Consider the following 10,924-nt stretch of genomic DNA (forward strand, 5'->3'; position numbering starts at 1 on the left):
TGCTCGCAATCGCATACTAATCAAACTCCGTTAATGGATATACATGAATTCTTAAAATGATTCCTATAGAGGAAAATTCAGCTTCGGAAAGTGAAATTGCCACTTGGAACTTCATGTGTGTTTTCAATTATTTTACTTCCTTAATTATAAAGGAAAACAAATTGCACTCTTATCCCCACATTAGCGTGACCAAGACATCTAAGAGTTAACGGTACTCTATAAATTGCAGTTTCAGCCTATCAAATTTGAACCACCACTCAGCCCTCTGAGAAACTCTGTATATAGTTGCCACTTACATGGCAGATTTTCGAGAAAATACGCAGAGTTTAAGGGCAAGTCAAGCGTTCACCGAGCTTGGTGTGAACATGGAAATGGTAAAGCATTTTGCAGAGCTAAAGCCGAGCATGTTAGAGTATTTCAACACGCCAAACTTCTCATTAGCAACCCCCTTGGCCCACCAGCAACCCGAGTTTCTTGCAGGTTGTTCTTATAACAATTCTTTTAGCAATTTTCAAACAGATAGCCGGATTGTAGTACCCCGTGTTCATACCGTAAGGGGGAATGAAGATGTCTTGTATGAAAGCAGCAGAAGAGAAGTTACAGAACAATCAACAAGTATCTCCAAGACCATGTGTTCTTCGGCTTCGACGAGTGAGACTCAGGGAGACACCTACAAGAATAAAAAAATTGTATGCGTAAATTGTTCCTCTTCGAAATTTATTTATTTAACTGTCCCTGTGAGTCACTGCTTCATTGGTAATCTGATATATGCATTTTCAGAGATCAAGAAGAGGGAAGAAAGTGAGTAGCAATGAGAAGGAGGAGGGAAATCCAGAGAGAATTATTCATGTCAGAGCAAAAAGAGGCCAAGCTACTGACAGTCACAGCATAGCAGAAAGGGTTTGTATATTTGCAAGTTTTAGCCCATACAAGCAGTGAATGAATTGACTGTTACAAGGAACATCAATTGAAGAACTAAGCAATAATTCTTTTTGTTTTCCCTTATTCTGGTCTGTGAATCAGGTCAGAAGAGAAAAAATCAATAAGAAAATGAGATGCTTGCAGGACCTTGTCCCAGGATGCCACAAGGTCGATTTTATATTTTTTAAAAATAACAGTGCATGTTGGTTTAAAGTCATGCATTCCTGATAATATGTGAATATAATTATCCTCAGCATGAGTGGGTAAATGTGCAGGATATGGGAATGGCAGGGATGTTGGAGGAGATAATCAATTATGTTCATTCACTGCAGAATCAAGTTGAAGTAAGTACAGACATATCCAAAGTCTAGTATTATTCATCCCAAAAGCTGTCACACCAACAGTTTTGAACTAATTTCTCTTTTTGTCCTCCTGAATTCAGTTTCTTTCGATGGAACTTGCGGCTGCGTGTTCCTCTAACGATTTAAACATCGAAACAGAATCTAGCAGAAAGACACAGGTATGCGTGTATGGACTTGCATTGCACGTACGTATGTGTGCATATGCCCTGGCACATAATTACGTGCACAATTGTACGCATGTATGGGTGAACAAATGTAAAGTGAGTGATGTAGAATATATTTTATGCGTCAGGGAACCAATTCACATGAGGCACTGGAGATGGAGATATGGGCAAAAGAAGCATATGGAGAGTACACCAGCTTCCACTCAACATGGTCCCTTTGACTCTACTTTTGGCTCTTATTCCCTATTTGAGACACAAGCACATGTGCATGCTTCATACGCCTCTTCTGGCAAATCAAATCTGTGTTCAGTTATGCTGCAAATGTTCCAAAGATATGTGTATTGCTTCATGAAGGGTTGAGGACTAAAGTACAAAAGTTGGAATCTTTCTTATTTTTGTCCAAATCCAGGAACTGATTTTCCTTAATATGATGACTCTACTGCGTATGGTATATGATTTTGTAGCATCCTATGTATTGGTGTTGCCATGTTCGGCAGAGCAGTTAAGCAGAAAATGATTCTGATGTGACTTGGGTTCAATGTATTGCTTGTATACTCAATTTTATGTGTTGGAATTTAGCATTTGGGTCACTTTGTGCAACTATTATGCCCATTTAATCAGACACTTGCATGTGCTTCATGGTTTCTTTGCGTGCAAGATGTGAGAGAGACAGAACAAGAGAGTTTCCAAATTGTTTTCAGAATCCATTGGTCACAAATTCAATCTCCAAATTCATCACAAACATCTGTGAAAACCAAAACACTTGCTTCAATAACTAAATGACACATGCACTTGCAGCTGTCCTAAAGCAATCAAGCTTAGCCAGCAATGATAATCTTTTTGTCTTCGGCTATCTAGTGTTTGTTCTTCTTTAGTGAAAATAATTTATTGATTCCAAATAATATCCTCGGACAATGAAAGTTCATCATAGCTGAGAAGTCAAATTGATAGGAGAAGCATCACCATCCAGTCTATTGCTTCAATACAAAGGAATAGTGTCTTAAGTCTCAGCAATATCCAAATTACTAGCAACATTTCAATTATATGTTCCTTTGTGCATCATCAGTCAATTCCATTCAACTATAAAGAAGGTTGAATTATAACACCAAAAAAAAAAAAAAATTATAAATTGCATATGAACAATCAAAGGATTAGCTAAAATGGGTTCCACAAACATATAGATAATAAAATCCCATAGATGTTGCCAATTCATGTACTGAATGATTGATTTAAACAATGCAATACATAATATATATATTCGGGGGGCATCAAAGAAAATAAAATGGAGATGCATTGTATCCTAAACCACAAGATTGAGAGAGGACAACCAGCATGGGCCATATCTTGTTCACAAGAGGATGGAACAATATGGGTTCTCAATTTTCCTGAAAGAAAAAAGACCTCAATTAGTAAAGCTTCAACAATCTAGATAACTTTTCTTTTGACTCCTTTTTGACATTTTTCACTTGCCTTTTGTGAGTGCATGCACAGTGAGAAGATGTTAATAATGAATTAATGAGCCCCTTTGCTGGCAACATCTAATAAATTTAACTGAAGTTGGATGGACAAGAACTTTTATGAAGGCTAGCTTGAGGATCTACAGTCCTATGGAGCTAGCCAGCATGTAATAGAGCATGTCCAACTTACAAGGAAAACACTTTTTTATGCAAAAAAAAAAAAACTATATATGCAAGAAAATACTTGGAGAAAGCAACTGAAAAAAGTCCAATGATTCAGTTTTTAATATATTTACATCTTAATAAATGCTCATGTTAAAAACACATTTGTCTCCCCCATGTTCTCGTCCAAAGCTCATTATAACTTTCTGCTTCTTTCTTTGCTGTCAAAATGCAAATAAACATTCAATTGGACAAAATAAAGTACCGAAATTTGCTTCTGTTGAAGCTAGGGATGTATCCTGCTAACTTTACTTGATTGGTCAAAGTTAATAGTGATTTCTTTTTTGCTTCATCCGTTGAGAGGTATGTCAATTTCAGAGAAATCTTAAAGATCATAAATATGGGAGGCAAAAACAAGATAGATAGAAACCGATGAAGATGTGTAGACCACCAAACGCTGCTTTGAAAATAACTTCCAATATCATTGTGTGCCTACATGTGCTTGTACAGTCTTACAATGTTAACCCCTTTGTTTGTCTACGTGTTTGCCTTGTCTTTCTTATTTAATGTTATTGGCTCCTACGTATTGCACAAAACTTTCCCAGGTGAGGTCGCTATTGAATTATCTGGCTCAAGCCAAGTGCGTACACGATAACATGAAGTGCCCCTAAAGTTACCCCATATATGTATTCACATGTGCTCTGAAAATACAAATTAAAAATCATCTGTTCTTATATTTTAAATGAGATGCTTTCAAAGTTTCAGGACCATACTGTGGCTTGATTTAACCATGCCGGCCCTGCGTCAGATTTTGTATATACGTGTGATCAAAGTTTGTCGAATTGGCACTGGCTGAAGTGTTGATTTGGGGGTTGATTTATCTGTAGGCTTGTAATGCTGTTGTAGTGGTGGCCTCAAATTATCTTGTGCAATCTTAATCAAAATTGAATTAAACAACACATGGCCAGTTCTGATATATCTTTCCCTAATTTGTTCTTTTGCAGCATTTGGTTTCTTTTTAATAGCCTAAAAAAAAATAACAATAATAACAAAAACTTGCTCATTGCGGCCCCATTTTACAAAATGGCATGGCCCTTTATTGAAAATAAGTCGGCCTTATTGGGCTTACATCTACAATGGGCCGATTCTGTCCAAATTTTAGTTGGTCCGGCCCGGTTCAAATGGTCTATGTTATCTCCGTTACCTGTTTCTGATTGCTTTAGAAGATTCAACTCGGCTGGCTTAACAATTAACACTAAAGCAAACTGAATTATCAGCATACACAACAAATTTGAAGTTTATTAATTAAATTAGTAATTTTCTTTTTTAATTTTTTGGCTCTAGCTTGCATTATATCGTCGTTGCGCGTAGTCTTCACCGGAAATATATATATTTAAAAAAAAAAATGATGTCTCCAAGGCCAAACTCTGACGATCGAGGATCTTCTAATTTCAGGTAACAAAAATAAATCTCAAATTCAGTTTTCCTTTTGCCGTTTTGTTCTTCAATTGCTTGGGGCTTTTGCAAAACCCTAGCTTTCTGTTTGGTTTAATCGCTAAGAAATTTTTTGAATTTAATTTCACGCTTTAATGTAGGTTCATTAGAGGCTGAATTATAGTATTTAGTATCAGCTGACTATGTACTCGAATAAGCTCGTAATCTTCGAGCTTAAATGAAGAGAAAATGAAAAAAACCAAAGTAAAATCTCTAGTTCTATGTTTTTCGTTTTCTGCCAAGAACTATTGAAACAAATTGAAAACAAAAAATGAATCATTTTGTTTAGTAATGTTGGCCTCAGTTGAGTGAAATATGCAATGTTAGTTGACTGATCCAGTGATATTGCAACAACTGTGAACCGCGGTTGAGCCAAATACATACCATGAATCTCATGTGGATTTGCGTATCAGTACACTGTTGTACTGAATTATTCTCTAAATGACTTCTTGTGTATTGTTTTGGCGTTTGAGTTGTAAGTGTTAATAATATGAAAATCATTTGTTTTAATTTTAGGTAGTTCCACATGTCAGTTGCAAGAACAGAAATGAAAAATTCTTAGCTTTTCAGTTTTCACTCCATTGGTATTTGCTTATTTTTTCTCTTTTCTTTTTGGTGCTGGATATTCGTAGCAAGTAGCAACTTGTAATGATTTACTTTTCTATGCATGTTTTCCACTAGGCATACTCCATTACAGATACTTCATATAATTGCAAGCTTTTTGAGGATATGGTCCGTTTACTCCATGTATCGCTATTTGTCTCAAACGGGAGTTTCAGTAATACTTTTTATCTTCTGCTGTTTGGTGCCCTCATCCATCCTATTTTTGCTGCTGCAAAAGCCTTGGAAGGGCAGACCGCTCTTGAATACGCAGGTCTGTATTTATTGCAAAATGAGAGATGTGGATGAGAGAAATTGATGCTTAATGATCTTCTATTATATGCCCCTTTGTAAATAATGTCACTTATTTTTCAGATGGTGCCTTCTGTCATTAATGGTGGCATAACAGCTTTATATTTTATCTTGTGGGGAAAGGGACTCAAATCATGTGGACCCGTTAGGTAGGTTATCTGATTCTTAAAGAGTGTTTGTTGATTGTTATTTAGTTTTTATATGTTTGATTGTGTTTCAGTGAACCTCAAGGTATTATTTTAAGTTTTATGCTGAGATTGCATGCTGATATTAGCCAGTCTGCTGGCTAGGGCATGATTGGCTTTAACTGAAGTTAAGGATCTTATGTTGTCTCTTCTGGATGTCTTGATGCTGGATAAAGTGTTGTTCCGCTTTTAATCGAACTCTTTATTAGGGTAGTTGGTGGTTGATTTTAACTTGCTGGCTCTTTATTTGAGAAGTTAGTTTTGATAAACATTTGTTTTGGCCTCTAGAGCTTTATTGGCAGAGTATTCTGGTGCTGTTCTTGGAGTACTATCTGCAGTATTGTATGGACGGAGGGGCCATGTATGGAAAAAGGTAATTTTCTGAAAGATGCTTCACTATTCTATTGACGAATTTTGCTTATAGTATCGATTCTTCTCAGTTAAATGGCACTTTGGTGGAAACTTAAGCATAGATTTATAATCTTGCAATTGTGGGCAACCTTAGCTGCATCTTGTGCTTAAGGAAAAACCGATATCCTCACAATGCCAATAAAAATTGAGTTCTGCCAATGCTGGTTGAAAATAGAATCCAATAAACTGATAGCAGTTTCAACTTGACAGTGGAACTCAAAGAGTATTTAACCAGATATAAAATATGAGTTCTTCCGTCATAATAATTTATTATCACCTGGGATGCTCAAACTGGAAATTACTAATTGGAATGGTGTTTTCTCATATTTTACCAGGTAGGTGGGCTTATTGCGATGTTGGCATCTTTCTACTTCTTATCTCAAGGCTGGGCTACAGAAACTTCTTCTCCATTCTATATCCTCTTTGAACCTGAATTTTTATAAGCTAATAAATGCTGATATATAAGTGATTTTCTTTTTTCTTTCTTTTATTCTTTCTCCTTTACTTTTTAATCTTGTTCCAAATGTATTGTGATAAACTTAACCTGAATATACCTTTTAAAGATAGTCTTGATGCAGAGCTTCGGACTGAACAAGTACTGGGAATGAAAGAAATGGTAGTTCCCCTACTTGCTGGAATCTTATCAGCCTTGAGAAGAGTGATTGCACGGCGTGTTTCACTCAAGGTGTTGACATTTTTCTATCTACATTGATCTTTTGCATTTTTCATTCAGCCCATATTCCAGTTATTAGCCCTCCCCCTCATGGCCTCACCTCCTCTTTATTTTTCTAGCGGGTGAAAACTGATAAATAATCCTAACATCAATTTGGCCATTTCTGCTGTCAGATTACACTCAAGAGACGACTTCATGCTATCACTATTACTTCTGCAACATGTTTTCTGTTTCCTGTAGCTATGTGGGACTTGATCATCGTAAGTTTTGTTATTATAATTCAGTCCTAAGAGTAACTCTAACAGACATACTTGTTTGTGGAATAATATACTCATTTTATAATCTATCATGGGATTTGGTCTGACGGAGATTTTTTTTATATTTCTTTCTGTTTTTGACCACTTCAGGTGTCAAAATCGAGTAGCAGTGTGGATCTGCCATTTTCTGCATGGGCTTTTCTGAGCACTACTCTCTTTGGGATTATCTTGATATTCTATGTTGACGCTATGGCAGAGGAGAGGTACCTTCTACATACATGCATCTCTGGCATCCACAACTTACTGGTGTTTGATTAGTTCACTCATTAATTATTGATACAACTATTGTTTGTAGGTTACACATGGTTTTTTCTTCTCCAAGGCATTTAATGGTAGCTGGAGGATGCATTATTGTCATGGAGATGGTGTATAAGATGGACTTTTCTCTTATAGGCTTTATCATTTGCTCCTTAATATTGGGTTTCGGTATGCCTCCAAATAAAATTTTTCTTTGTTTCCTTTGCCTTTAGTTTGTTGTGGGTTCCATTTCTGTATCTTTACAATGAATACACCAGGGACAGAAACTATACAAGTCATCTTTTAGTGCAAGGAAGTTGAAGGAAAAAATGCATGAAAATTTAGAATTAAAATACACACACACACTCATGCCTAGATGCACTCTTATCTGGCATCTGAATCCGACTCTAGGATATTTTAAGGATACTTTTTGTGATGATCATTAATTTCTCTTGAACTTATGTGTTCTATGTTTGATAGCTTATGCTTCTTCTTTTTTGCATAATCTTGTAGGGATATATGAGGCCACTTCCTTGGACCATGGCAGGAAAGACACTTTTCAAAAACCAGATCTATCAAACGGGATGCTGGGGGATGAACTTCAGATGTCTTCGCTTCCTACTTAGGAGTAAGGTGACACATCTGCCCTTTACTTCTTTTTCTTATATGATCTTTTAAGATCCACACACCTCTTTGCTTGATCTATGCTGCTGCGATTCTCAACATTTTATAAATTTGAAAGTTCTACCCTCTATTGGGGGCTATATGAGGTTTAATGAATCCATGGAAGCAACTTTTGGCCTTTTCAAGCAAGGGAGAGATGGATGGAGACCTATCTCTTCCTCTAAGCTTTAATTTTTGTTTCCCTTTTCTGGGTGACGGTACTGACCGATCTAGTTTATCAATGCACTTGCTGTTTCAGGAATATCAACAGCATATCCTGTTTTTGTTTGCCGCATTTCTGGCAGAGATTAGTTTTGTCGCCAAAACTTATCGGGTCTCTAACACTGCTTGCTCAGGATCTCACAGTCAAATTCTTTGTTGGAGACGTAATTGGGATCTCCGAAGTAAATGTTAAAATGATTGGAAACTTCATAACAAATTGTCAATGGTTGGAAACCCTCGATGTGGCTGAATAGGAGACTTGTGAGGAAATGAGACCGCAAAATTCTCCTTTTTTGTTCATAGTTTCTGTTTGACTAACCCGTGAAGGGATCCCACAGACGGTTGATTATACCGTATGAAAAATTGACTCAATTGACGAAATTTCTTGAAATAGATACGTGGACATTTTATATAGTTTTGACTCGCTTGTGGTGTACTTGATAGTTGCTATAATTAGCGGAGTTCTAAAGAATATTTGTTGACACTAATCTATATTTCTCTTGAAGTATAACAAAGTATGTCTCGAAGCTTACAATACGGATTGTAAATATATCATTTTCGCTACAGGTATTACTTGATGTAAGAAAAAAAATACTAAAATTTAACCTTATATATCATTCTTTCTAATCTTAACGCTGACTTTCACTATTTTTATCGTCTATTGCTTTAATTAGAGTTAGACTACAACTCAATAAAAATTAGGTTAAATCAATATCATTAAATTTTCATTTTGCATTCCTTCAAATATGATACAAGCACAAATTGTAAAACAAAATAAAATAGGAAAAATTTAATACAATTAAGTTAATTTGATGAAACCTAAACTCTCTGAAGATGTTGCCGGTGCTCTCAAAGACCAACACCTCCCATAAACAACTATGAAGTTGTCAATTCAAATATTCGAGGCTTATTGTTGATGGTGGTGGTGCTGGTTTATCTAACATTAGAAAGTTGCATTAGAAAGTAGTAACTAGAGTCAAATATTAAATGCTCGTTTGGGCCCCAAATGGACCCGATGTCCAATTACAGATAAAAATTAAAAATAAATGAATTAAAATAAAATATCCGAGAAATACTTTAAATAATCGTAACAAAAAACAATTGTGCCCTGATTTTAAATATAAATTGTTTTTGTCGATAATTTTTTTTTCAATCACTGCTACATCTTACCATTTTTGGGTTAAAAATATACATTAAAATTGGTGAGGTTTAACAAAATTTGGAAAACGAAACAAAAATAAATAAATTATATATATATATATAACCTTCGTCTCCATCAACTGTGACTCGCTAACACCCCCCATTAAGCTAAAGGCCACTAATTTCGTCACGAATCCTTAAATGCCCTTCTCTATTACTCACAACGCCCACGTTCTGCTTCAACCAGTGAGAAATACAAGTCCTTTAGTGTGCAGTCACACCAACTGTTTCAACAAAAAAGAACAAACCCAGAATTGGAATGGATTGAAATTCATCAGACGCAATAAGCTGTTAAAAGATCTTTCTACTTGGGGCATTGGCGGGCCTTGTAATTACTTTGTCCAAGTTTTTGACCAATCCCAACTTGTTTCTGCCATCAGGTTCGTTTCTTGTCCTGTTTCATGAATCATAATATCAGAATCTTTCATCTGTATTCTTTATGTGATGCCCCGTGTAGCACGATGCGTAATGCACACCTTTTGTCTTTTAATAATTAGCTTGTAAGAACGTTTGATTAATTGATACATTTCCGAAAATACGATGTCATTTTCTTCACATTTTGATTAACGATGCAGGTATTGTCACGAGCATTCCGTCCGGTACGTTGTTATTGGTAAAGGATCAAATTGTCTGTTTGATGATCTTGGTTTCGATGGTTGTGTTATCTTAAACCGAATTGAGTTCTTAGAGAGGAAAGAATCCGGAATATACAGAGTGGGAAGTGGTTTCAGATTTAATAGTTTGGGGATGCAATGTTGCACCGAAGGATTCACGGGTCTTGAGTTTGCTGCAGGAATTCCCGGGACAGTGGGTGGAGCAGTTTACATGAATGCTGGAGCAAGTGGGCAGGTAATACAAGATGGTTCTTTTTTTCAAATATGTAGATTATTTGGAATGTTCGGTGCATCAGGCGGCTGATTGAGTTGTTCCTTTTTTCCGGCTTTCAAAGGAGACGGCTGGCGTCATTGATAGTGTCGATATTGTTACACTCGGAGGAAAGCTTCAGAGAGTTACCAGAAATGATCTAAAGTTTGGCTATCGCTCATCATCATTTCAAGACATGAAAGACTTGGCGGCCATTGTTGCCGTCACATTTCAACTGCAGGAGTCAATATCAGCTAGGAGAAAGCAACGGGAGTATTTGGAAAGGTGATTCGTGAAAGTGATAAACCGTGCTTACTGAAAGAAATGTTTTCTATGTCAATACCGTGCTTATGAGGGTTGGTTTGATAACAGGAGGAGGATGACTCAACCTCTGGGAGAACGAACGGCTGGCTCAGTGTTTCGGAATCCATCTGATAAAGAAGTTGCAGCAGCTGAGTTGATTGAGAGAGCTGGTTTGAAAGGATTTAGGGTTGGGGGAGGAATGGTTTCGAACATTCATGCCAACTTCTTTGTCAATACCGGTGGCTCAACTTCTAGAGACATGCTTAATCTCATTGCTTTTGTCAAGGAAAAGGTTGATCAGAAATTCGGGGTACAACTGAAGGAAGAAGTTCAATATTTTCATCCGCAATGAAACCATTTAAACCGAAACGGGGACA

General features: G+C 36.5%; 3 protein-coding genes across 3 annotated transcripts; all 3 read left to right on the plus strand.

Moving 5' to 3' along the window:
• The first annotated feature begins 197 nt into the window (after window positions 1-197).
• Window positions 198-2,052, plus strand: LOC18039681 (transcription factor bHLH75). Its single transcript, XM_006430709.2, has 6 exons — window positions 198-689; window positions 781-900; window positions 1,024-1,089; window positions 1,197-1,265; window positions 1,364-1,441; window positions 1,576-2,052. Exons 1-6 carry the CDS (start codon window positions 297-299, stop codon window positions 1,666-1,668), a joined length of 819 nt encoding a protein of 272 aa, XP_006430772.1. The 5' UTR covers window positions 198-296; the 3' UTR covers window positions 1,669-2,052.
• Window positions 2,053-4,304: 2,252 nt separating this feature from the next.
• On the plus strand, window positions 4,305-8,672 carry LOC18038826 (zinc transporter 5). The gene is made up of 11 exons (XM_006430710.2): window positions 4,305-4,521; window positions 5,242-5,434; window positions 5,536-5,621; window positions 5,946-6,030; window positions 6,404-6,482; window positions 6,623-6,753; window positions 6,915-7,001; window positions 7,149-7,261; window positions 7,354-7,484; window positions 7,809-7,928; window positions 8,218-8,672. Exons 1-10 carry the CDS (start codon window positions 4,472-4,474, stop codon window positions 7,919-7,921), a joined length of 1,068 nt encoding a protein of 355 aa, XP_006430773.1. The 5' UTR covers window positions 4,305-4,471; the 3' UTR covers window positions 7,922-7,928; window positions 8,218-8,672.
• A 788-nt stretch (window positions 8,673-9,460) lies between these two features.
• On the plus strand, window positions 9,461-10,914 carry LOC18038132 (UDP-N-acetylenolpyruvoylglucosamine reductase). Its single transcript, XM_006430711.2, has 4 exons — window positions 9,461-9,760; window positions 9,956-10,229; window positions 10,330-10,529; window positions 10,617-10,914. The coding sequence occupies exons 1-4, from the start codon at window positions 9,522-9,524 to the stop codon at window positions 10,897-10,899; spliced, it is 996 nt and encodes a 331-aa protein (XP_006430774.1). The 5' UTR covers window positions 9,461-9,521; the 3' UTR covers window positions 10,900-10,914.
• The last annotated feature ends 10 nt before the right edge of the window (window positions 10,915-10,924 follow it).

This window comes from Citrus clementina, unplaced genomic scaffold (genome assembly GCF_000493195.1).
Source record: "Citrus clementina cultivar Clemenules unplaced genomic scaffold, Citrus_clementina_v1.0 scaffold_6, whole genome shotgun sequence".
NCBI classification, from domain to species: Eukaryota; Viridiplantae; Streptophyta; class Magnoliopsida; order Sapindales; family Rutaceae; genus Citrus; species Citrus x clementina.

What these genes read in the sequence shown, in the direction of transcription:
- LOC18039681 (XM_006430709.2), top strand. Translation starts at nt 297, where the DNA reads ATGGCAGATTTTCGAGAAAATACGCAGAGTTTAAGGGCAAGTCAAGCG. An exon ending in GTCACAGCATAGCAGAAAGG is followed by an intron (nt 901 to 1,023) that starts GTTTGTATATTT and finishes TCTGTGAATCAG; the next exon opens with GTCAGAAGAGAAAAAATCAA. An exon ending in AATCTAGCAGAAAGACACAG is followed by an intron (nt 1,442 to 1,575) that starts GTATGCGTGTAT and finishes TTTATGCGTCAG; the next exon opens with GGAACCAATTCACATGAGGC.
- LOC18038132 (XM_006430711.2), top strand. Translation starts at nt 9,522, where the DNA reads ATGCCCTTCTCTATTACTCACAACGCCCACGTTCTGCTTCAACCAGTG. An exon ending in CAACTTGTTTCTGCCATCAG is followed by an intron (nt 9,761 to 9,955) that starts GTTCGTTTCTTG and finishes TTAACGATGCAG; the next exon opens with GTATTGTCACGAGCATTCCG. An exon ending in ATGCTGGAGCAAGTGGGCAG is followed by an intron (nt 10,230 to 10,329) that starts GTAATACAAGAT and finishes CGGCTTTCAAAG; the next exon opens with GAGACGGCTGGCGTCATTGA.
- LOC18038826 (XM_006430710.2), top strand. Translation starts at nt 4,472, where the DNA reads ATGATGTCTCCAAGGCCAAACTCTGACGATCGAGGATCTTCTAATTTC. An exon ending in GACGCTATGGCAGAGGAGAG is followed by an intron (nt 7,262 to 7,353) that starts GTACCTTCTACA and finishes TATTGTTTGTAG; the next exon opens with GTTACACATGGTTTTTTCTT. An exon ending in CTCCTTAATATTGGGTTTCG is followed by an intron (nt 7,485 to 7,808) that starts GTATGCCTCCAA and finishes ATAATCTTGTAG; the next exon opens with GGATATATGAGGCCACTTCC.